Raw genomic sequence first — 25,189 nt, forward strand, 5'->3', positions numbered from 1 at the left:
GAGAACGGACTAATACAACTGCACAGGATGAAAGTGGGGAGTGAGAGTGTGTGCTACATAGTTCGATCCTGACTTAAGTCATCAAACTCAGCAGAAGGTCCCTGTGATTGTAAAGGCAGACAGAGTCAGCCAGGGAGAGTGATATGGTCTAAGTGCAGAGCAGGACTTCTGAGCCAGCGAGACTCTCAGATGTCAGCTTTGCCAATTTCCATCACTATGCCTCTGGACAGTTTGTTTTTCTAGTCCTTAGTTTTTGTATCTGTAAGTTGGACAATTGGATAGATACTTAGTTCCTAGGGTCCTCATATGACCTAAGTGACATCACATACAAACCCTAAGAATTCCGTCTGTTAGGAATCTAACCTACCCAAAATGGCTTAAAGAGAACAAGGAAATTGATTGATTTCAGTGGACTTATAGCCTCAAAGGTAGTTCATGTTCAGGAGCAGTTTGATCCAGAAGTTTGTGGTGATGTGCCCTGGCCGTATTTCTCTGTGACATTCTTGGCCCTGCCCTTCTTCACAGGCCTGCCTCTTCCTCAGGCTGTCACGGCAAATAGTAAAGGCTGTGGTGGTCTCAGAGCTGGCGTCTACCAACCGAACAAGAGCAAATAGATCTTTGGGGGCCTCCTGTGATAAGTGAGGAAGCTCTTTCCCAGAAACCCTTAGTGTCTCCTCCTCTCACTGGCTTGAGTTGGGTCACATGGTCCTCCCTGAGCTGAGAGTGGATCGAATCCAGCCCATCCAGGCCACGGGCTGACACGGGGAAAGGGCAGATCCAAAGGAAGACCTGGGACCTGGGTGCTGTTGACTGGGAGACAGCGAGGACACCGGGCACCGGCAAATGACTGCCCCTGACCACTGCAGCTGCCTCCCAGCCAGTTGTCCTCCTTCTTCCTTCTCCTCCTCCTTTTTCGATGGACCTTTGCTCTTGTTGCCCAGGCCGGAGTGCAGTGGCACAATCTCAGCTCACTACAACCTCTGCCTCCTGGGTTCAAGCAATTCTTCTGCCTCAGCCTCTTAAGTAGCTGGGATTATAGGCACACACCACCATGCCCAGCTAAGTTTTTAGTATTTTTAGTAGAGATGGGGTTTTCACCATGTTGGCCAGGCTGGTCTCGAACTCCTGACCTCAGGTGATCCACCCGCTTCAGTCTCCCAAAGTGCTATGATTCCAGGTGTAAGCCACTGTGCCTGGCAGTCTCCATCTTCTATCCTCAACCCAGCAACCAGTGTGAGTCTCCTAATAAACAGGACAGATGGGACCCACCTCCTCTCGGCTCAGAAACCTTCAGTGGCTCTCCATCTCCCTGGGGACCAAAGTCGTATTCTTTCCAATTTCCTAATGAGGCCCTAGATACTCTGTGCACCTCACTGCTGTTCCCTCCTCCAAAGCCTCATGCCTCTGGGACCCACTTCCTCTCCCTCCAGCTCCCTTGCCAACCTCAGGGCCTTTGCATTTGCCCAGGCCTCTGCCTGGAATTCTCTTCCCCAGATGTCTATGTGCTTCCTGCCCTCACTACTTTGGGGTCTTGGCCAAATGGTACCTCCACAGTCTAAAAAAGGAACTCTTTTCATCTTCTGCATCTTCTACCTCTTTCAAGTCTTGCTTTGTTTTTCTTTATAGCCAGTGCCTCATAAAATAAATAGTTTCTAATAGACATACAGACACCCATGCACACCCTCCACTCCAGTGTCAGCTCCCTGGAGGCAGCCCCTGTCCTCTGGTTGGTGGCTGTACCTGCAGAGTCCTGCACAGTGCCTGGTACATAGTTGATGCTCAGTAAGGATTTGTTGAACCCTGTAGCTCTAACCCCACTGCCTCTTCCTAACAGCCCACTGAGGTCCCCTCTCTCTCACCTACCTGCCCACTCTTGTCCTGAGGACAGGCTGGGAGACCCTAGGGACCAGATGTCACCTTCCCTGATGATTTGTGATGTGCATCCTGGACTTTGGTGTATCTACGCGGGTCCTTGGGTGTGGCTGCCTTTAAAAGGCATCATCTTCCTGCTTCCTCCTTCTTCTCCTCTCTCTGGGCTGCCTGGGTCTTATTAGCCCTGTTTACACGGCCAGGATGTCGAGCGATTAATTTTTAATGGCTTGGTTCATTGTATGTTTGAATGGTTTATTGAGTAATTCCCACATTTAAGTGATTAATTCCCCAGAGTTCAGAACGACTGGTTAGTTTTACATTAATCCGGGTTTCTGAATGCCAAGAGGCAATCAATCAATCCTTCCTGCCAGGGAGAGTAATGTTAAGATACCTCAAGGTACAATGAGGTTAAGAAAAGGCATAATTAAAACCTTGTTTTCCCCTCATGCAAATTTGATGTCTTTCTCTCTGTTTCTCCTTCTGTTTCTTCTGGTACTCTCCGCGCTATCTCAGTACAGTCCTCCCTGAACTCTATTGCTCTTTAAGACGCACAAATCTACCTGTGTCCCTGGAGGCTCCGACTTCCCTGGTAATGAGGCTCAGTCCAGCTGCTGCTGGGAGTGGGACTTGCTTAGCTCTTGGCTCCCGGGAGGGGACTTTGGAGTGGAAGAAGCCTGTAGCGGAGGTTCCTGATTTGCAGGGAAGCCCGGCCACGTCTGGCCTCAGGATACAATGTCCAGTCACACCTTGCAGCCAGACAAAGCCCAAGCGGACCTCAGGGAGGACTTCTGCACAGGGAGCAAGGGAGGGTGTTTGGGATGGGGTTTTGCCTTTGGATTAGTCTGCAGAGCGCTGTGCTGCTGAGGTTTGAGGAGGAAAGAAATGGGAGCTTCTTTTGCATCTGCACACATCTTCTTTTATTACGATAGCAAATTACCAAACACAGGGGTCCAAAACAGTGCAAATTCATTATCCTGCAGTTCTGGAGGTCAGAAGCACAGAATGCCCCTCACTGGGCCGCAGGCAAGGTATTGTCAGGGATCCCTTCTTTTGGGAGTTCTAGGGAAATATCCATGTCTTTGCCTTTTCCAGCTTGTGGAGGCCACCTGCAGTCCTTGGCTCATGGCCCCTTCTTCCATCTTCAGAGCTGGCAGCGTTGCCGCATCTATACATCTTTCTCTGACTCCAACCACACTCTTCCACACTGGAAGGACCTTTGTGATTACTTTGGGCTCACATGGATAATCCAGGATAGTGTTTGCCTTCTCAAAGTCAGATGATCAGTAATCTTAATTCCCTCTGCAGCCTTCATTCCCCTTGGTCTTGTAATGTGACATAGTCACAATTTCCACAGATTAAGACATCAGAATCTTTGTGCTGTGGGGAACTGCAGCATTGAGAAGATGAGAAACAGGGTGGCTGACAGGTTGGGGTCACAGACCCTGGAGCCTGATACCCTGGGTTCAATCCTTGCTCAGCTCCTCAGCAGCTGTGGGGTCACGGGTACGTTTTCCAACTGTACCTTAGTTTCCTCATGTATGAAACAGGCCAATGATAGTACTGACCTCCTAGTGTCATGCTGGGGAAGCCAGGAGTGATAGTTGGCCTGGTGTTTGGATCATAGCCAGCATGCTGTGCCAGCAGCGGTAGCAGTGCTGACACCTGTAAAAGGTGGAAACTGGCATGAGGTTGCCTACCTCAAGAGGTTGTTGAGGATTCGCTGAGAATGTGCTGTGGGGACTGCAGCACTGGCAGGTGAGAAACAGGTTGGCTGGCAGGTTGGAGGCACAGACCCTGGAGCCTGATACCCTGGGTTCAATCCTTGCTCAGCAAAGTGGAAAGTTCCTTGCGAGATGTTTTACAATCACAAAGCAATTCATAGGGGTCCCGGGCAGATTCTTGATGGACAAAACCTGGGAAGCTTGTGTGTACAAACATGGCATAGAATTGAGGGATGGAAGACCCCAGGTATACGTGAACCGGAGGCAGGTGGCAGTAAGAGCTCAACAGACCAGTGTGAGCTAACACACCTTTCTCTTTCAAACGATCTTGTTAGTCCTTCGAGCATCTGCGAAAGATAGTTATTCTCATCTGAAGACTACGGTTTAGGGAGTTGCTTAACCTAAGGCCACACAGTTAATCATGGCAGTGGTGAAGAGCCTGGGCTCTGAACCCACAGGTATAGAATTGAGTCTTGACTACACCCAAAGGTGGGACACAGGGACAACTCCTTCACTTCTCTAAGCCTCAGTTTCTTCATCTAATATTGGTCCTGATACTATGCTCTCATCGTTGGATTTTTGTGCAGAGTGAATGAGGTACTGTGTGGGAAGTGCCATACCCAGCCCCTGGTTCCTAGTAAGCGCTCAGTAAGGATCCTGCGTTTGTGGTGGTCCATGGAGGAATGAGTTCCCATGTGCCAGTTGTCTGGTGGTAGAGGCTTTCTGGAGCAAAGGTTTGGTGTGGATCTTGAAAAACTGGATCTTGTTGAACAAACCCTGGGGAGCTTGTGTGTGCAAACACTGCACAAACTGGAGGGACAGAAGACCCCAGGTCCACATTAGCAGAAGGCAGATGACAATAAGAGCTCAACAGACCAGTGTGAGCTTACGCATTAGGGCGTGTTATCTTTCTAGCAGGGAGAGAAATGCGAGACAGTGAGACAGCTAAGATAAGGAAAAATTATCTTCCATAAAACCAGCCTCTGGTGCCACAAAGGTTGGGGACTGCTGATACAGGGTCTAGATTTAACTGTAGTTTGTTCTGATTTCATTCACCTTTTCTTCCAGTGGATTATTCACACCAGCATGAGAACAGAGGTGTGGTGGAAGTGAATTTTAGGCGGAGGAGAGATGTGGAAAGGACTGAATTCTCCAGCAGCAGATATTCCAGCGTGACTCTAACTTCTGGTGCATGGAGAAGACGGAAAAAAGTTGGCCAGAGGCTGGTGGGCTTTGTGTGTCAAGCTAAGTTTAGGCCTCATTTTGTTGGCAGTGGGAGCTGTTGAAGAGTTTGGAGCAGGAAAGTAACCAGAAGCTATAGAAGAAACTCATGTTTTAGGGACACGGGAGTGGAACCCATATGGAGCGATCATGCCGCCAGCAAACCAATGTATTTTTAAAAATTTATTCATTCAACACAAACCGATTTAACAAAAATATGTCAGTTACGTGGTAGAGATGGGGAAGTAAAATACAAATACGAGCTTGTCTTCCTGGAGCCTACGTTCTGGTGGTGCTTGGGAGAGGTAGACACCAGCCAGCAAACACACGGCATAATGATATATGGTAATAATTCCTGTCACAGTAATAAAATTAGTCAGTGCAGCATTGGCTTGGAGTGGCGTGGTCAGGAAAGGCTCCAGATCTCACTCAAGCTAGACAAGAGTGATGAGAGCTAGCTTCTGGAGGGGCTGGCCAGGGGTTCCAGATAGAGGGTAAGACAAATGTCCCGGCCAGGGAAGGAAGGAGCAGGCTGTGGTCCAGAGACGGAGAATGGAAAGGCTGTGGCCTGTTAGGGACCAGGTAACAGGAGGTGAGCAAGAGGCAGGTGAGCCAGTGACGCTTCATCTGTATTTTCAGCCGCAGGATGGCCTGAGCTCCGCCTCTTGTCAGATCAGTGGCGGCATTAGATTCTCATGGGAGCACGGACCCTATTGTGAACGCCACATGTGAGGGACCTAGGTTGTGGGCTCCTTACGAGAATCTAATGCCTGATGATCTGTCACTGTCTCCCATCACGCCCAGATGGGGCCATCTAGTTGCAGGAAAACAAGCTCAGGGCTCCCCTGATTCTACATGGTGGGTATTTGTATAATCATTTCATTATATATTGCAATATAATAATACAAAGAAAGTAGACAAGAAATGTAATGCACTTGAATCATCCCCAAACCAACCCCTACTCCAGGTCTGTGGAAAAATTGTCTTCCACAGAACCAGTCCTTGGTGCCAAAAAGGTTGGGGACTGCTGCTATAGTGTCTAGATTTAACTGTTAGTTTGTTCTGATTTTATTCAACTTTTTCTTCCACTGGATTATTCCCATCAGCATAAAACCTTAACGCATTATTCCTCCTCTTGAACAAAACAACCGAAACCTCCTGGGGCCCCAGTTCTCTGCACAATCTACTGTTGTCTTTCTTTGCTTTCTTTCAGAGCAGAGCTCTTCAAAGTTGTCTCACTGTCTCCCAGTTCTCTCCCCCCGAGTCCTTTCTTTGCCTAAAAGCTTTTCATTTAGAGAAGGTCCAAGAATAGTTCAACGTGCTCTCCAATATCCATCATATATATTCACTAGTTATTATCTTTTGACCCCATTTGCTTTGACACCTTTTCTGTCGACACATGCTGGGCTTTTCTTGATCTATTTGAAAGTAAATCTCGTGGTATTTTTCCTGTAAATACTTTTTCATGGATCTGCTTCAAAATAAGGATATTCTCTTTGAAAACCACAATATAGTGATCAAACACAGGAAATTTAACATTGAAAATATAACCCATATTCAAATTTTACCATCTGCCCCTAAAATGTTCTTTCAAAAATTTCACCTTAGAATTTCATGCGGCGAGACTTGCTTTTTTTGTTGTATAGTTCTCAGTTCTGATAAATGCATGCAGGCACGTAACCACTGTGGCAATCAAGATATGAGATGATTCCACCACCTCCAGAAATTCTTCTGGGCCTGTGTAGTTAACTCTTCTCACCACCCCAGAAATGACTGATCTGTTTTCTTGCTATAGTTTTGCCTTTTCCAGAATGTCATATAATTGGGAACATACAGTATATAAGTCTGGTTTTTTTCATGTAGCATAGGGATTTTGACAATCACAAATATTGTCGTGTGTCTTAGTAGTTTGTTCCTTTTTATTGCTAAGTAGTATTCCATTGTATGGATATACCACAGTTTGTTTATTCATTTACCAGCTGAAGAACATTTGGGTTGTTTCTAGTCTTCACTGATTATTCGCCTGTACCAACATTTGGTGTAAGGTTTTTTGTGAACACAGGTTCTTACTTATTTCTCTGGAGTATGTAGGAATAGGATTACTGGTTTGTGTGGTAAGTATATGTTTAACTTTACAATAAACTCCTAAACTGTTTTCCAGATTGTACGTTTTTATATTCCCATTAGCAGTGTATGAGAATTCCAATTTCTCCATATCCTTGTTAGCTCTTGGAATTGTCCTTAAAATTTTTTTAGCTATTCTAATAGGTACTAGAGTAGTATCTCATTATGGTTTTAATTTGTTTTTCTCTAGTGACTAATGACATTTAGCATCTTTCCATGTGTTTCTTTACCATCTGTGTGGCTTATTTGATGAAATGTTGAAACCTTTGGGCCATCTTTGGAAGGCAATTGTTTGCTTTCTTGTTATTGATTATTGATAGGTCTTTCTGGATACAAGCCCTTTAGCAGATGTGCGACTTGCAAATATCTTCTCTCAATCTTTGGCTTTTCATTTTCATTCTCTTAATAGTGTCTTTCAAAGAGCAGAATTTTAAAATTTTGGTGAAGTCCAGGATATTAACTTTTTCTTTTATGGATGGTACTTTTGATGTTGTATCTAAGAACACTTAGATATTCTTAGATCTAAGGTCACAAAGATGTTCTCATTTTTTTTGGTAAAAGTTTTATAATTTTCTGTTATATGTATATTTTACATGATCCATTTTGTGTTAACTTTTTTGTAAAGAAGTGAGGAATGAATTGAAGTTAATATTTTTACATGGAGAGGTTGTTTTTTCAGCACTGTTTGTTGAAAAGACTGTTTTTTCATCACTGTATTGTCCTTGCACCTTTGTCAATATCAGTTGATTCGATTTGTATGAGTCTATTCTTGGACTCTGTTCTTTTCTACGGAATCATATGATTGTGCTTTTACCAATATCACATTGTCTTGATGACTGGGTTTTCTTTTAGTCTTTTTTTTTTTTTTTTTTTTTTTTGAGACAGGATCTTGCTGTGTCGCACAGGTTGGAATGCAATGACGTGATCTCAGCTCGCTGCAGTCTCTTCCTCCTGGCTTAGCCTCCCAAGTTGCTGGGACAACAGGCACATGCCACTGAGCCTGGCTAATTCTTTTTCTTTCCTGTATTTTTAGTAGAGATCGGGTTTCATCATGTTGCCCAGGCTGGTCTCGAACTCATGAGCTCAAGTGATCTGCCTGTCTTTACCTCCCAAAGTGCTGGGGATTGTAAGTGTGAGCTACCACACCCAGCTGTATCTTGATTGTTGTAAAGTTATAGTGGGCCTTGAAATCAGATAGTGTGAGTCTTCCAACTTTGTTCTTTTAAAAATTGTTTTCGTTATTCTAATTCCTTTGTCTTACCATATACATTTTAGAATCAACTTATTGCCATCTAACAATAATCCTACTGGGATTCTGGGATTTTGAATAGGATTGAATCTGTAAAGCAGTTTAGGTAAAAATGACATTTTAATAATATTGAATTGTCTAATCTGTGAACATAACAAATCTCTCTATTTAGGTTTTTTTTTTTATTTATCAGTATTTTGTAGTTTTAGGCACATTTAATGTTTTGTTAGATTTATACCAAAGTATCTCATCATTTTTGATGCTATTGTAAATCATTCTCTTTTTTAAAAAAAGAAATGGTTTTCAGTTATTTTTTGATAGTATATAAAATATAATTGATTTTTAAAACATTTAACTTATATCCTGTAACTTAGTCAAACTCACTACTTCTAGGATTTTTTTTTTTGTAGATTCTTTGTCATTTTCTACTTAGACAGTTATCTCTTCTGCAAATAGGATAGTTTTATTTCTTTCCAGTTTATGTGTCTTTTATTTTTTCCTGCCATATTGCGCGGGTTAGGACTTCCAGTTCAATGTTGAATATGTGTGATGAGAACGGACATCCTTGCCTTGTTTCCAGTCTTAGGGAGAAAGCATTCCGTTTTTCACTATTACCTATGTGAGTTGTAGGTGTTTGGATATTCTCTGTATTAGGTTGAAGAAAGTATTCTCTGTTCCTAGTTGTGAAACATTTTTATGATAAATGCATGTTGAATTTTATCCATTGATTTTTTTACATCTGTTGAGTTGGTCATGTGGCTTTTCTTTTTCAGTCTGTTACTGGTTTGAATCATACTGATTTAAAAATATTGAACCAGTGCGGCATTCCTGGGATAAGCCCCTTTTAGTCATTGTGTGTTATTGTTTTTATATGTTACTGGGCTTGCCAAAATTTTATTGAAGAATAATATGAGAGATTTTGGTTTGAGTTTTATTTTGTGGTATCTTTGCTTTTGGTTCAAGGTAATACTGGCCCCTGAAGCTGAGTTGGGGTATGTTGCCTTCTCTTTTTGCTTTCTGGGAGAGATTGTGTGCAGTTAGTATTATTTCTTCCTTAAATGTTGGGTAAAATTCTCCAGTGAAACCATTTAGACCTAGAGCATTCTTTGTTGAAGGTTTGTAAAATGTCTATTTCTAATAGTTATTTGGCTATTTATATATTTATATATTTCTTCTTGACTGAGCTTGGTAGGTTATGTCTTTAAAGGATTTATGCATTTTACCTAAATTCTCAAAGCAGCAGTTAGAAAGCTGTTCTTAATATTCTCTTGTAGCGTCTGAAGTGATGCCACCTCATTCCTGGTCTCAGTCTTTGGTGTCATTTTTTTTTTTCTTAGTCAGTCTTTGATCTTTTCAAAGAACTGGCTTTTAACTTTTGGCTTTATTGACTTTTCACTATTTGTTTTCCATTTTCAATTTCAATTACAGTCATTCACCACATGACATTTTGATCAACCACAGATGGCATATATGATGGTGGTCCCATAAGATTATAATATTACAGTTCTACTGTACCTTTTCTATGTAAAGATATACACATACTTACTGGCCAGGTATGGTGGCTCTTGCCTGTAGTCCTGGCCCTTTGAGAAGCCAAAGCAGGAAGAACCCTTGAGGACAGGAGTTCAAAACCAGCCTGGACGACATAGCAAGACTCTGTATCTGCCAATGAAACAAAACAATAAATACCATTATGTTCACAATTGCCTACAGTATTCAGTACAATAACATGCCATATCAGTTTGTAGCATAGCAAGACTCCACATCTACCAACAAAATAATGCACATACCATTATGTTACAATTGCCTATGGTATTCAATGCAATAACACGACATACCCGTTTGTAGCTTAGGAGCAAATGGCTATACCATACAACCTAGGTAAGTAGTAGGCTATACCATACCCATCTTTGCCTTCAATGGCTATACATATTTTGAGAGGAGAAAAATAGACTTTGTAAGTTTTTAAGCATTTACCATTTCTGCTCCTCATTCTTAATTCCTGAAGTGCTAGATTCAGTGTTACTTTCCTTCAGCCTGAAGAGCTTTCATTAGCATTTCTTTTATAGCAGTTCTGCTAGTAATTTTCTTAGTTTTCCTTCATCTAAGAATGTCTTGTCTTCATTCTTGAAATACTTTTTGCTGGGTATAGAATTCTAAGTTGAAATCTCTTTTCTTTCAGTCCTTTAAAGAGTCTGACTGTCTTCTGGACTCCCATTTTTTTTTTTTTTCTGGTGGGAAGTCTGCAGTCATTCAAAGTGATATTCACCTATGTTTAGTGTTTTCTTTTTCTCTGGATTCTTTGAAGATTAAAAAAAATATTTGATATTCAGCAGTTGGGTTAAATGTGTCTGTGCATGTTTTTTTTCTGAATTTATTATCTTTGGGGTGTGCTGAGCTTCCTGGCTTTGTAGACTTGTCTTTGACCAAATTTGGAAAATTTTTGGCCATTATGTCTTCAAAACTTTTTCTGAGGCAGTCATTTCCCTCTCACTTTGAAATTTCAATGGCATGAATATTAGATCTCTTTAGATTGTCCCGTAGGTCTCTGACACTTTGCTCATTAATTTTTTTTTCTCTGTTTTTTAGATTGAATAATTTCTATTGATACTTGAAAGTCCCCTTACTCATTCCCCTGTCTTCTCCATTCTACTATGAAACAGAACTTTTCTTTGTTCTTATTTTGTTTTTTATTGTAAATTGAGAACATACAATTGTATAAATGTATGGAGGTACAAAGTGATGTTATAATTTATGAGTACAGTGTGAAGTAAGTAAATCAAGCTGGTTAACACATCCATTACCTCCAATCCTTAACATTATTTGTGATGACAGCTTTCAAAATTTACTCGCTCAGCAAATTTGCAATGTACAATACTCTGTTATGAACTATATTCATCATGCTATTCAGTAGAACTCAAAATTTATTAATAGCTTTTATTTTATTTTATTTTATTTTTTCGAGACAGGGATTTACTCCTGTTGTCTAGGCTGGAGTGCAGTAGCGCAATCTCAGCTCTCTGCAACCTCCGTCTCCTGGGCTCAAGCAATCTTCCCACCTCAGCCTCCTGAGTAGCTGGGACCACAGGTGCATACCACCAGGCCTGGCTAATTTTTTGTATTTTTGGGAGCGATGGGGTTTTACTATATTTCCCAGGCTGGTCTCAAACTCCTGTGCTGAAGCAATCCACCAACCTTGGCCTCCCAAAGTGCTAGGATTACAGGTATGAGCCTCTGTGCCCAGCCTAAAATATTAATAGCTTTTCAGGCTAAAAATATTTGAGCATTGGCCAGATGCAGTGGCTCATACCTGTAATCCGAGCACTTTGGGAGGCTGTGGTAGGCTGATCCCCTGAGGTCAGGAGTTCCAGACCAGCCTGGCCAACATGGTGAAACCCTGTCTCTATTTTAAAAAAATACAAAAATTAGCCGGGTGTAGTGGCAGGCACCTGTAATCCCAGCTACTTGGGAGGCTGAGGCAGGAGAATTGCTTGAACCCGGGAGGCAGAAGTTGCAGTGAGCTGAGATCATGCCACTGCACTCCAGCCTGGGTGACAGAATGAGACTCTGTCTAAAAAAAATTGTGTGTGTGTGTGTGTGTGCGCGCGCGTGTGCGCGCGTGCGCGCATGTATATGTGTGTGTATATATATTTGAGCATTATGCTGTGAAACTGTGTTCTTTTAACATCCCATGGAGAACGTTTATTTGGTTGTATTTTAGCATTCAGTCACCCCCATTAGGTGCAGCCTGCAACTCTGTCTCACCTTTTGTGGGTGGTGATTCTGCTGTGAGGTCAGTACAGAGGCCAGTGCTCTACTGCATGGGTCTGTCCCAGCCATGCATAGGTGAGCTGGGACCTGTGCCCGTTCATAAGTAGAATCTGGGGAATCCTTTCCCTGACTGGCTCCCGTTTCTCTAGTATTCTTCCCCAGTTGGTTGAGTTGCATAGGTCCCTTTTCTTGGTGTTATGTCCAGAGAGACAGGATTTCGTTCGGTCTTGGCTGTGCTGGAAACTTGCCTCAGGTCAAAGCTTTGAGAGAAAATAGGAAAATAAAACAAATAGGAACGTCACCCTCTGCAGGTTGCTTATCCAAGTTTTGCATCTCTTCAGTCTGCCTCTTATTTTTTTTTCCCGCTCGTTATCCTCAGGTAGTTTTTTTTTTTTGTCTTGTTCTTTTTTTTTTTTTTTTTTTTTCATTTTGTCCAGAATTTTTAGTACTACTCAGTAGGAAAGAGGGCTGAGAGAGGCTTGCTTACTCCTTCCTGGTCAGCATCACAAGCCTGTGGTAATGTTCCTTAACAGTGTTTTTTTTTCTTTTTTTTCTGATCTGGGATCAGAAAATGTGCACGGTGTTGGCTGTCATGTCTTTGAGTTTTGAACACTTCTGCAGCATTTCATTGCTGTGTGTGCGGTGATATTTTTGCAGAGCCTGGGCCAGTTTGGTAGAATCTCTCTCAACCTCTCACCCTTTCTTCAATCATTCTTTTCCAGCTGTTTCTCACCTCTCCAGTGGACATGCTGTAGCCAGGGCTACTGGTAACTTCCATGTTGATAAATCCAACGGGGATGGCCCTTTGTCTTCCTCCTCATTTCTCACCCCATTCGATTCTTCCCTTCTTGAAATACTTCCTCTGCTTGGCCCCGGGACACTGTTCCCTCTGGGTTTCCTGCCTTCCTCCTTGGCCACTCTCACTCAGTCCTCTTTTCTGGTATCTTCCCAAGGCCTGGATACTAGACCGTAGAGGCCCTCAGTCACGCGTCTTTGTCTACACTGTATCTCTTCATGTTCACTTCCATCCCAACCACTGTATATTTTTTGAGATGGAGTCTTGCTCTGTCACCCAGGCTGGAATGCAGTGACATGATCTCAGCTCACTGCAAACTCCACCTCCTGGCTTCAAGCAATTCTCCTGCCTCAGCCTCCTCAGTAGCTGGGATTACAGGTACGTGCCACCATGCCTGGCTAATTTTTGTATTTTTAGTAGAGATGGGGTTTCAGCATGTTGGCCAGGCTGGTCTCGATGATCCACCCACCTTGGCCTGTTGGACACGAGCAAAAACTCGTCTTCAAAGGGTTTAGTTCATTCGGTTCCCTGTTCTTTATCCTCCACTTTCAAGGCCAGACTTCCTTATCCTTTGTGCCTCCCTGCCCTACTTTTAGTAAACAACTGTTCTGCCATCCTCATCTACAAAGTCCACCTCTGCTACTCACTTTGTGCATTACCCCACCCTCTGCAATGGCTCTTCTGGCCGAAACTGCCCTTCCCTCCTCATTATGCAAACCCCTGTGCTCTTCAAGTAGCCAGTCGGGTTCAGCTTAAATTGTGCGGACCAACTCCAGCCAGTGGAGGCAGGACACAGGAACAGGGACAAACTGCATTAGAAATAAAAACCTCTTCTCTGATGTGTTCCGTGTGCTCCCGTGGCGACCAGCCCTGCGAACAGCACCCTTCCGCAAAAGTAAATTTGCCTTGCTCAAAAATCCTTTACTTGAATGCTCATTTTCTTGGTGATGCCAAACTTTTATTCCCAACAGCCTCTCAAAGTGCTGGGATGACAGGCGTGAGCCACCGTGCCTGGCCTAAGCCACTTTCAATTCCATCCGTTCCGGAACTCCCGATGGTGCTGCTAGGCCAGACATCTTACACCACAGTTAATAGGCACCTGCAACTTAACATGTCCAAAATAAATTTCCCAGTTTCCTCCCAAATAGCAAACTGTTCCCATTGCAGTCTTTTCCCTCACAGTAAATGGATACTTTATCCTTCTAGCTTTACAGGCTAAAAATTGTGAGGTCTTCCTTCATTCTTCTCCTGGTCTCATATTGCAATCTGTCAGCCTTACTTAGGTGTATCCAGAATCTGGCCACCTTGCACCCTGCTCCTTTGCCACCGCCTTAGTGCCGGCCACCCCCACCTTTCACCTCCTGTAATCTTCTGCTCTTGCCCTCTGCAGTCTATCCTTTCTGTTGGCAGAAATGACGCTTGCACAAGTGACGTCCGATCATGCCATTCCTGTGGTCAAGGCCCCAGTGGTCTCCCACGTCTGCAAGCATGACAGAGACCTGCGAGGTCCTTCCCAGGTCTCCAGTATCCTCCCTCCACTCACCGTGTCCCCGCTACTCAGGACTGCTGGCTGATCCTAGGACACATCTGACCTTGTCTTTCTCAGGGCCTTTGCATTTGCTGTTCCTTTGGTGCGGAATGCTTTTCCAGGTATTCAGATGCCTTATTCCCTCACTTCATTCACTTTTCTGCTCAGATGTCACCCTAGAGAGAGGCCTTCGATGACCGCCCTGCTTAAAATAACATCGTGCCTTTGTGCTGCTTCAGTTCCCTGTCCTTACCAAGTTTTCCTTTTCTCTGCTGGACTGATCCTCCCTGGCATGCTGTGTTCGATTTGGTGCTTATGGGCATTCTTTCTTAGTAGAATGTAAACTCCAGAAGGTGAGAAATCACACTAGCCTAGAACAGGTTTTATACCTAGTTAGATGCTTATGGGGATTTCTAGAACTGGTGACTCAGTAAAAATGCTTTAGCATGTATAGATTTTCTCTCTGTCATCAAAGCTGGCTCCTGGAGCCATCCAGATTTTCTTTTACAGTCCTCTGCCAGGGGAAGGATGGCCCCTGCCTCCCACCCTCACACTCCCAGGCCAGGTCACTTGAGCCACCAACCTGGAGTCCTCTCCCACCCCCGACCCCTGCCATGTGCATCTTGATTGACAGCCACAGTGGGGAGACCACCCTGCTAGTGTCTCCCATGCCTCCACATGCCAGGACCAAGAAGCATTTATCAGCCCTACCGGCTCTCACGGTGCGGAGGGCGTTGTCAGCAGTGGAGCCCGCTTCCCGGAATGTCACGCAGGCGGCCGGTTCTCCGTCACTCTGGATGATTGAGTGTGAGGAATCCATCACTCAGCCTGCCAGGAGACAAGGCAGGAGGCCCGGCCACCACAGTGCCATCTCAGCGCTCCTTCTTGGCTCTCCCCAGGTCTATGCCAGTGCTGATTAAAGGCAGAGAAGCCTGTTCTCCGCCCCACAGCTGGTGACAGCAGGGAGCCGCTGGCCAGGGGCAGGCCACGGCTGTCATGCTTGATAGTGATGGGCAGATGTAACTGCTGTCCAGAAACGGAAGCTGAGCAGATAGCTGGGGGAGTGACAGCCCCAGAATGCTGCCTTCGGGCTGAGCTGCCTTTCTGGAGGCCTCTCTTACAGGAAACACCCAAGTACAGTCTAGGCACCCAGTCTGCTGTCTGACAGTTTGTATTCTGCAAGATGAGTTCATACATCTTTCACTGAATATTCCCATACCCACTGGATTTTTCCCTTAATTTTTTTTTTTTTTAAACTAGAGTCAGGTGTGGTGGCTTACAGCTGTAATCTCAGACTTTGAAAGGCCTCAGTGGGTGGATTGCTTGAGCCCAGGAGTTTGAGACCAGCTTAGGCTGTTGCCTAGGAGAATTAGCTGGGTGTAGGTGGCTTGTACCTGTAGTCCCAGCTACCCGGGAGGCTGAGGTGGGAGGATTGCTTGAGCCCAGGAGGTTGAGGCTGAAGTGAGACGTGATCATGCCACTGCCCTCCAGCCTGTGCAAGAGTGAGACCCTGTCTCAATTTTTTTTTTTGTTTTTTACTTCGAGTAAAATTTATTCTGCAAAAAATATAGTTACAGGAATTTGACAAATGCACACAGGTGTGTCCACAAACAAGATACAGCATAGCTCCATCATGCCCCCAAATTCTGCCGTGACCCCTCTGGTCATCCCCTCTCACCACCACCTCTGGCTGCTGGCGGCCACTGATCTGATTTTGGTCCTTATAGTTTTACCTTTTCCAGAATGTCACGGGAATGGGGTCATATGGTATGTTGTAGGCTTCGGGGTCTGGCTTCTCTCAGCCTCGGGCATTTGAGATTTATGCACATAGTCATGGTATGTATCTGTGGCTAATTCCTTTTTATTGCCAGGTAGTATTCCACTGAATGGAGATTTGTATATCCATTCCCTAGCTGAAGGATTTTTGGGTTGTTTCTAGTTTTTGGCAATTAGGAATAATGCTATCGGGCTACTATACGCAGGTACATAAAAGTTTTTATGTGAACATATGTTTTCATTTCCCTTGAGCAAATACCTAAGAGCGGCAATGCAGGTCATATGGTAGGTGTATGTTGAACTTTTTAAGAAACTGCCGGCCAGGCACAGTGCCTCACGCCTGTAATCCCAGCACTTTGGGAGGCCGAGGCATGTGGATCACCTGAGCTCAGGAGTTCAAGACCAGCCTGACCCACATGGAGAAATCCTGTCTCTACTAAAAATAAAAAAATAAATAAAAATAAAAAGTTTAGCTGGGCATGGTAGCATATGCCTGTAATCCCAGCTACTCAGGAGGCTGAGACAGAAGAATCACTTGAACCCCGGAGTCGGAGGTTGTGGTGAGCTGAGATTGCGCACAAGAGCAAAACTCCGTCTCAAGAAAAAAAGAAAAAAAAACAAAGAAGGAAAGAAAAGAAACTGCCACACCATTTTCAGAGTGCTGGCATCATTTCCATTCCCACCAGTAGTATATGAGATTTCCGGTTTCTCCACTTCCTTGTCAGTTCTCGGTTAGGCTGGTCTTCAATTTCAGTCCTGCTAATAGGTGGGTGTGTAGGAATATCTTGTGGTTTTAACTGGCATTTTCCTAATGAGTAATGATGCTTAACACCTTTTGCCCATTACAAAATATCGGTTTGTTTCTCCTATTACTGGGTTTTGAGAGTTCTTTATTAAATATAGGATTTGTAAGTATTTTCTCGCAGTCTGTGGCTTGTCTTTTCATTCTCTTTATAGTGAATAGTGTCTTGGAAGGGCAAAAGCTCCTAAATTTGATGAAGTCCAGTTTATCAATTTGTTCTTTTACAGGTCAGGCTTTTGATGTTCTATCTAAGGAAACTTTGCCTTCATGATTTTCTCCTAGGGTTGTTTTAGAAGTGTTACAGTTTCAGGTTTTATCTCTAGTCCTATGATTCATTTGATGTTAATTTTTTTTATAAGGCGTGAGGTATGGGTTAAGGTTCTTCTTCTGGTGTGTAGACCTGCAATTGTTCTTTGCTGTTTGTTGTAAAGACTGTCCTTTCTCCATTTCGTTATTTTTTTCTACCTTGTCAAAGATCAAATAACCTTTTTTTGTGTGTGGGGGGATCTATTTCTGGACTTAGGGTTCTATGGATCTATGCGACTATCTTTTTTTTTTTTTTTTTTTGAGATGGAGTCTTGATCTCAGTACCCAGTCTGGAGTACAGTGGCGCAATCTTGGCTCACTGCAACATCTGCCTCCTAGGTCCAAGCAATTCTCATGCCTCAGCCTCCCCAGTAGCTGGGATTATAGGTGTGCACTGCCACGCCCAGCTAATTTATATATTTTTAGGAGAGATGGAGTTTCATCATGTTGGCCAGGCTGGTCTTGAACTCCTGACCACAGGTGATCTGCCCGCCTCAGCCTCCCAAAGTCCTGAGATTACAGGTGTGAGCCACCGTGCCCGCCTTTGACTATCCTTTTACCAGTGCCCCCACATTACCTTGGCTACTGTAGCTGTACCGTAAGTCTGGACATCAGGTGGTGACCATACCTACCTTTCCAGTGGGGAGGGAGGGGGGGTGTTCTTCCCACTTTACCAATGAGGAAACCAACCACAATCATGGAATCTTCTTGATAGTCTCCCTTGTATGATGCATTAGATGCTTAGCTCATGTTTAACACCTGATGCTTCTCATGCCTGATGCTCAGGACATCGCCTTTGCAGTCTGGTTTGAGTTTGACTCTTAGCTCTGTTTTTGTTAGTTGCATACCCCTGGGAAAGTTATCTTACCCCTCTGTGCTTCAGTTTCTTCATCTGTAAAGTGGACATCACCTACCTTATACATCATGGCAAAGATGAAATGAGTCCCTGTATCAGGCGAAACCGTGTGAAATTGCTGATCTCTGACCGTTTTCATGGATACAAATGGCAGTTTTACCTAGTCCAACCTAACATGCAGAAAAGTGTTCCTCATACTACTGGATAGAGGTTATGTTCTCCAGAAATGGTCCCTGAGCTGCCACCATGATCGCTAATACAATGCCTGCTTCTGCTGCTCTCGCTATGACATAGTGATTGCTGAAGGTGGTGGCTCTGAGGCTGATGTTCCTTGTGCCTTCTAATCAGGCAGCCAGTGTCTACAAGGACGTGCCAAGTGGCAGGCTTCTTGCTGAGTCTGCAAAGAGTAATCCAACCCTTTGCAGAGTTGGGTCATGGGACAGAAGTGCTCACCTGGCAGGATAGATGTGTGTGCAGAGTGCAGTGGGTGAAGCTTCGTGGGCAGAGGGGTGGGTGCCACTGCCTGGACGTGGCCCATTAAGGGAGCCTAGTAGGATGATTGGGAATTTGGGATAGGGAGAGTGTTCCAGGCACAGGGGATGGCTTGTGCAAAGGCTTGGAAGGGGCAGCGGACAAGCTTCAGGGGGAGCCTGAGGTTTGACTGTTGGGTGGAGCGGGGAAGCTGCTTACGGTGGCCTAGGCTGCCTGCACAACTAACCCCATCCTTTGCATCCACAGATCCCACTCACCTCCACTTCCACCATGGCTGCAAGAACCGTCATCATTGACCACGGGTCTGGCTTTTTGAAGGCTGGCACAGCTGGCTGGAATGAGCCGCAGATGGTCTTCCCAAGCATCGTGAACTACGTACCGTGCAGGGAGAACCCTGGCCCCAGCTATGCCCAGAGGCGTGTGAGCCTGGGCATCGACATCTGCCATCCCGACACCTTTAGCTACCCCATAGAGCGGGGCCGCGTCGTCAACTGGGACGCCGTGCAGTACCTCTGGTCATTTGTGTTGGAGAACCACAGACGGGAGCACGAGATCCCCCCTGTGATCATCACGGAGACCCCTTTTAGGGAGCCTGCAGACCGAAAGAAGATGCTGGAGGTGAGGCCTTCCGGGGGCTGCTCTCATCCGGAGCGGGAAACAAGTTGATACTATGTCTGGACTTGATTGGGCACCCGGAATTCTGCTTTTTAAGATAAATTGCCAACTGGGTGTGGTGGCTCATGCCTATAATCCCAACACTTTAGGAGGCTCAGGCAGGTGTATTGCTTGAGCCCATGAATTCAGGACCAGCCTGGGCACTATAGTGAGACCCCGACTCTACAAAAAAATACAAAAATTAGCTAGGTGTGGTGGTATGTGCCTGTGGTCTCAGCTACCTGGGAGGCTGAGGTGGTAGGATTGCTTGAACCCGGCAGGTTGAGAATAGAGCGAGCTGAGATCGCACCACTGCGCTCCAGCCTGGGAGACAGGGCAAGGCGCTGTCTCAAAAACAAAAACAAATTTCCCCACAAATGTTTCCCAAGAGCCTAGTCAGAGTGCCTGGCATGCCGCTAAGCAAGGGAGCTCGTGGGGGCCCCACCTGCAGATGGGCATACAATAGCCGAAGTGCTCGGTGGAAGGGGGGCTACCCGGCAGATGTGGGATACTTGTTCATGAATTCCATAAATGCTGATATAGGCCAAGTTCTGGCCCTCAGAGCACATCCATGAAGGGGTTAACAACGAATCCCAGGTAGCGATGAATTCCAGACACAAAATGAAACGGGATCATGGGGGACCGAGGGGGAGGGGGAACCTGTTTGAAGAGACTGATCAGGAAGGATGGCGAGGTTGGCAGAGGTGGGGCCTTGCAGGCCTGGTAGGCTGTGGGGAGTGCTTGGATTCTACTTTAAATCAAGGATTGGCAACCCAATGAACCAATTCGGGCCCACCATCTATTTTGTAAATAAAGTTTTATTGGAACATAGCCACATACATTTGTTTATATGCTGTGTAACACAGAAAGAGAGAGAAAAGAAGAAAGAAAATATGCTCATTGCCTAACAGGCAAAGCCTTATTGTTATTATTTTTTCAAGGCTTTCCAGACATCAAGACAAAACAGGAATTCTGATATTTACAGTTTGGCAGTGTGCTTTCATATTATAGCATCTGAGTTAAGTTGTTGCAGCAGAGATGGTTTGAGACCATATATCAAGTTAAAGGCTAAAGTATTTATTGGTGTAGGTTTGCTAGATAAAATACATGATGCCTAGACTTGAGTTTGAGGTAAATGACAAATAATGTCTTCGTATTTAAGTATGTCTCAAATAGTGCATGGGGCATGCTTATGCCACAACATTAGTTATTGTTGATCTGACATTCACATTTAACTGGGCATCTTGTAGTTTTATTTGCTGGATTTGGCAACCCTTACTGCCTATCCCTTTACAGAAAATGCTTGCCAGGCACTGCTCTAAGTGAAGAGGAAGTTCCTGGGGAGTTTTAAATGGAGAGTTGTAAATGGGGCCGCCCTATCTGATTTTCTGTTTGAAAAAGAGGGCCTTGGCTGCTATTTGGGAAATGGCTGGGCGGGGGGAACAATTTTCTGAGCGCGGTAATGGAGGGAGCCCCTCCCACTGAGGGAAGAGGATGGCCTTGTGGGGGCTTGAGGAGGTGAGTAAGTGGCTGGGGCCACCGAAGTGTTGACTGTTAACGATCTTTCTGCTTCTATGGGATTAGAACCTTGGAGAGGCAGCCAGAGCTGAGGAATGTTCAGCAGGGGGGCTTCATAAAGATTCAGGGGGTGAGGGGCAGGGGGAGAAAACCAGCCCAGGGGCTCTACCAAACCCTAAATATCAGAATTCCAGGTTTATCTTTTTTTTTTTTTTTTTTTTTTGAGACGGAGTTTCACTCTTGTTACCCAGGCTGGAGTGCAATGGCGCGATCTCGGCTCACCGCAACCTCCGCCTCCTGGGTTCAGGCAATTCTCCTGCCTCAGCCTCCTGAGTAGCTGGGATTACAGGCACGCGCCACCATGCCCAGCTCATTTTTTGCACTTTTAGTGGAGACGGGGTTTCACCATGTTGACCAGGATGGTCTCGATCTCTCGACCTGGTGATCCACCCGCCTCGGCCTCCCAAAGTGCTGGGATTACAGGCTTGAGCCACCGCGCCCGGCCAGGTTTATCTTGACATTTGTAAGGTTTTCATTTTTAAAAAAGGATAAAATGAGGCACTTCCTGACAGGCAGTGGGCATCCGGTCTCTTCTCTCTTCCCTTCCTTTCCTTCCTTTTTTCTTCCTTCCACCTGTTGTGTTTCTTTCTTGTCTTTCTTATCTCTCTTGCCTGTCTTCCTCCACCTTTTGGAGGCACTGGTGGATATCCAGCACTTGTTTCTTTTCTAATCTGTCTCCCTTCTTCTAAAGTGGGAGTTCCGGCTGCCCGTGTGACCCGCGGCCATGCCGCTCATGCAGCCGGCATCCCAGAACCGTGTCTTGCAGCCACGGAGCTCTTCTCACCTCTCCACCCAAGTGGTCTTCTGAACGGTCACGAGCAGACAAGCTCCTGAGGGCAAACCCAGCTCCCCTTCTAATCCTCCAGAGCTGCTGCTTTATCCTCACTGCATGAGCACCAACAGCTCTGGGCACAGCATCCTGGGGCAGCCCGAGGCTCCCCTGAGGACATGGGTCTGTGCTGACTTCAGCTTTGATGGCTAAGCAGGCTGCGGAAAATAGCACTGAGGTTGTTCACCCTCGTTGCAGATCCTGTTTGAGTTGCTGCACGTCCCATCCGTCCTCCTGGCCGACCAGGTACAGATGTCCCTGTATGCCTCTGGCCTCCTGACCGGTGTGGTGGTCGATTCTGGCTACGGCCTGACCCGCGTGCAGCCTTTCCACCAGGGCCGCCCCTTGCCCTACAGCGGCAAGACGCTGGAGTTCGCCGGCCAGGATCTCTCTGCCTACCTCCTGAAAAGCCTCTTTAAGGAAGATTGCGATAGACGCAGCGTGTTTCAGCTGGAGACGGTCGCCGTGACTCAGATGAGCAAGTGCTACGTGCCGCAGAATCTGGGAGAGGCCCTGGACTTTCGTGAGAGCCAGCAGAGTGGCTTGAATGAGAGCAACACCTATCAGCTCCCAGACGGCTCCCGCGTGGAGCTGACACCCATGCAGCAGGTGGCTCCTGAGATGTTCTTCAGTCCGCAGATGTTCGAGCAGCCGGGGCCCAGCATCCCACAGGCCATCCTGGAATCCGTAGAGTCCTGTGAGATCTCCCTGCGCCCCCTGCTGGCCTCCCACGTGATGGCCTGCGGGGGCAACACCCTTTATCCCGGGTTTGCAACACGCCTCTTCAGGGAGCTGATGTGGGATCATTTCTCCTCCGTCAGAGCCACGGTCTGGGCGGGTTCCAATAGAAACTTCAGTGTCTGGCTAGGAGCGTCCGTGGTGGCTCACCTTTCTACCTACCAGTCTGAGTGGATGTCCCGAGAGGAGTATGGTGAGCGTATGAGGGTGTGACCCTACTGGCTCACCCCTGAGAATGGCCCCCTGTTAGATGGGCACGGGTAGATTAATTTCAGCAAAAATGTTCTGGGCAGGGGTAGAGTGAGATGGGGTGGGGTTACCTGGCTTTGGAATTCTGGGGGCATGAGGGTATTTTTTAGGTTTTAAGGTTTTATCTTGTTGCAAGAATGGGACCCACCCAAGGAGGAAGATAAGATGTCATCCTTGGCAACCCTACAGGGGACAGTTTTTCCAGGGTGGCCTGCCACTGGAGTAGGAGTGGCTGGCTGCTGTCTCCATGTCTGAGAGCCACGGGTTTTTCATTGATATGCCCCTTGGTCTGTCTCATTCTTCTTAGTTGAGTTGGTTTTAAGTGGGATAACCCTTCTGCTAGGAGTCCCAATTATTTTTGACTAGGGGATGGGGGAGAGTTGACATTTCTGGTCCCGCAGACCCTTTCTGGCCCTGGAGGCCCTGCTGCAGCTGAGCCTGGGATGTCCCCGCCGCCTGTCTTCCTGTCTGTCTTCCTCCACTTTTGGATCCACTCGTTGGATCTTGTTTTATATCTGCAAATAAACAGCTTGTTTGGAAATAGTGCTGGCTCCTGTGATGGATGGGGGTGGGGGGGGCGGCCCCTTGGGGAGACTCAGTGAGTGTAAGTGCGAGAGAGCCAGGTGGCAGCCAGGTGGGCTCTGAGGTGCCTGGGGCCCGTGAACAGTGGCTGCCACTGAGTGGGATAGGCAAGGGTCTGGACCCCCTGTTCTTCCATTGCCACATTCTATCCATCCATCCCTGGCGTTCCAATATTCTGTTTAAAGTTTGCCTTCTTATTCGTTTAGTACATATCTGACAAATATTCAGGTACCTACACCATGTTTTAGGAGCTGTGCTGGACACTGGGGGCTTGAGGTGAGAAAGATGTACAAGGTTTCTGGTTTCAAGCTTACAGCTTCCTGTGAGATCTGTGGTAGACAGTATAGAAGTCAATATATTTCTTGGGCTGGGTACCATGGCTCACGCCTGTAATCCCAGCACTTTGGGAGGCCAAGGTGGGCAGATCACAAGGTCAAGAGATAGAGACCATCCTGGCCAACATGGTGAAACCCTGTCTTTACTAAAAATGTAAAAAATTAGCTGGGCGTGGTGGTGCACGCCTGTAGTCCCAGCCACTCGGGAGGCTGAGACAGGAGAATCGCTTGAACCTAGGAGGCAGAGGTTGCAGTGAGCTGAGATCACGCCACTGCACTCCAGCGTGGTGTCAGAACAAGACTCCATCTCAAAAAAAGAAATAAAAAAGCAAACATATTTCTGACGATGAAGAATGAAATGAATCCAATATGACAAGGTCATGTGATCTGGAGGTGGAGGGATGGCCACTTTCAAAGGAGTGGACTGAGCTGAGGTTGCTAGGGACCATCAGTAACCGTATCCTCTCCTTCCATGGTACACCATGAGGCAGTGCTTCCACGTCCCCAGCAGTTACGTAGGGCCAGGTGGCTGAGTTCTGGCCCATTCGGCATGCACCTGACCTTTAAAATACCCCTTCACAGCCTGCGGGATGGGTCACATAGGGAGGACATGTAAGCCTTAGGGGGTGGCAGAGCTGCAGATGGAAGGAGTCTGAGTGCCCGGGTGGGGCAGAAACGCCTGCCCAACCCCACCAACGCTAGCCTGTGGCATGAGGAATCTATGTTCAGCCACTGAGAGTGTAGGGCTGTTTGTTACAGCAACTGTTTTGCTTACTCTGACTAATACAGAGAAAGGAGCCACAATGTACTATTTATTTAACAAAATGTGTTTTCTGTTAAGCGCCAGAACTGGGGTTCGAATCCAGCCTGGGCTGTCAGCCACAGTGTTATCCAGCTGTTTCTGAAAGGGGTGCTTGGCTCGTTAATGTTAAGAGCTGGAATAGAGTAACAAGTGTAGTTTGGAAGACTGAAGCTCAAGGAACTCAGATGTCTCAAGGTAAGTGGAGGAATTTGGAGGGCAGAGTCCAGCTGACTTTGTCTTTGAACACATGAGCCATGTTCTCATAGTGACATCTTTGCTTCCCCACACTTGAACCGTCATCAGTCCGCAGGGAAAAGAATAGGGGCCTGGGATAGCAATTCTTAGGTAGACCAACTCAGAACCAGCCTGATGCAAGCCCAAGACTTGGCATCAGATTGAGTTTCAGGCTGGCCGTGTCACTAGCTGGGCTACCATGGGCAAGTTATTTAACCTCTTTGAGTCTATCAGGTATAAAACAGGAAGCAATAACCACCTTCTCCAGAGATTCGGGGTCGAAGATGAGCTAAGATAAGGGATGAGAATTTACTTTGAAGCTATGACCTGCTACTGAGGTATGAGAAATGACTTCCAAGTTTATAATTTGACGTCACTTGCCTATTAAACAGGAGTGTTAATAACATGGCAGCTACCATCACTTGCCGTGGTGAGGTCTTTACAAATCGAGTCGCTTTTTTTTTTTTTTTTTTTTTTTTTTTTTTGAGATGGAGTCTCATTCTGTCACGCAGGCTGGAGTGCAGCAGTGCAATATTGGCTCACTGCAACAACCTCTGCCTCCTGGGTTCAAGCAATTCTCCTGTCTCAGCCTCCCGAGTAGCTCGGATGACAGGTATGCACCACTATGCCCTGCTAATTTTTGTATTGTTAGTAGAAACGGGGTTTCACCATGT

At 46.0% G+C, this 25,189-nt stretch overlaps 1 protein-coding gene across 1 annotated transcript in view; it reads left to right on the forward strand.

The window, feature by feature from the left end:
• The window catches only part of ACTL8 (actin like 8), an 86,263-nt gene extending 63,180 nt beyond the window's left edge, over nt 1-23,083 (forward strand). The window contains exons 2-3 of the mRNA XM_074380162.1: nt 18,761-19,132; nt 21,774-23,083. Of these exons, the coding sequence (XP_074236263.1) occupies nt 18,785-19,132; nt 21,774-22,526 (1,101 nt within the window). The 5' untranslated portion in view covers nt 18,761-18,784 and the 3' untranslated portion in view covers nt 22,527-23,083. The remainder of the gene's footprint in view (nt 1-18,760; nt 19,133-21,773) is intronic.
• Nucleotides 23,084-25,189: the final 2,106 nt, after the last annotated feature.

Source organism: Saimiri boliviensis, chromosome 11 (assembly GCF_048565385.1).
Source record: "Saimiri boliviensis isolate mSaiBol1 chromosome 11, mSaiBol1.pri, whole genome shotgun sequence".
NCBI classification, from domain to species: Eukaryota; Metazoa; Chordata; class Mammalia; order Primates; family Cebidae; genus Saimiri; species Saimiri boliviensis.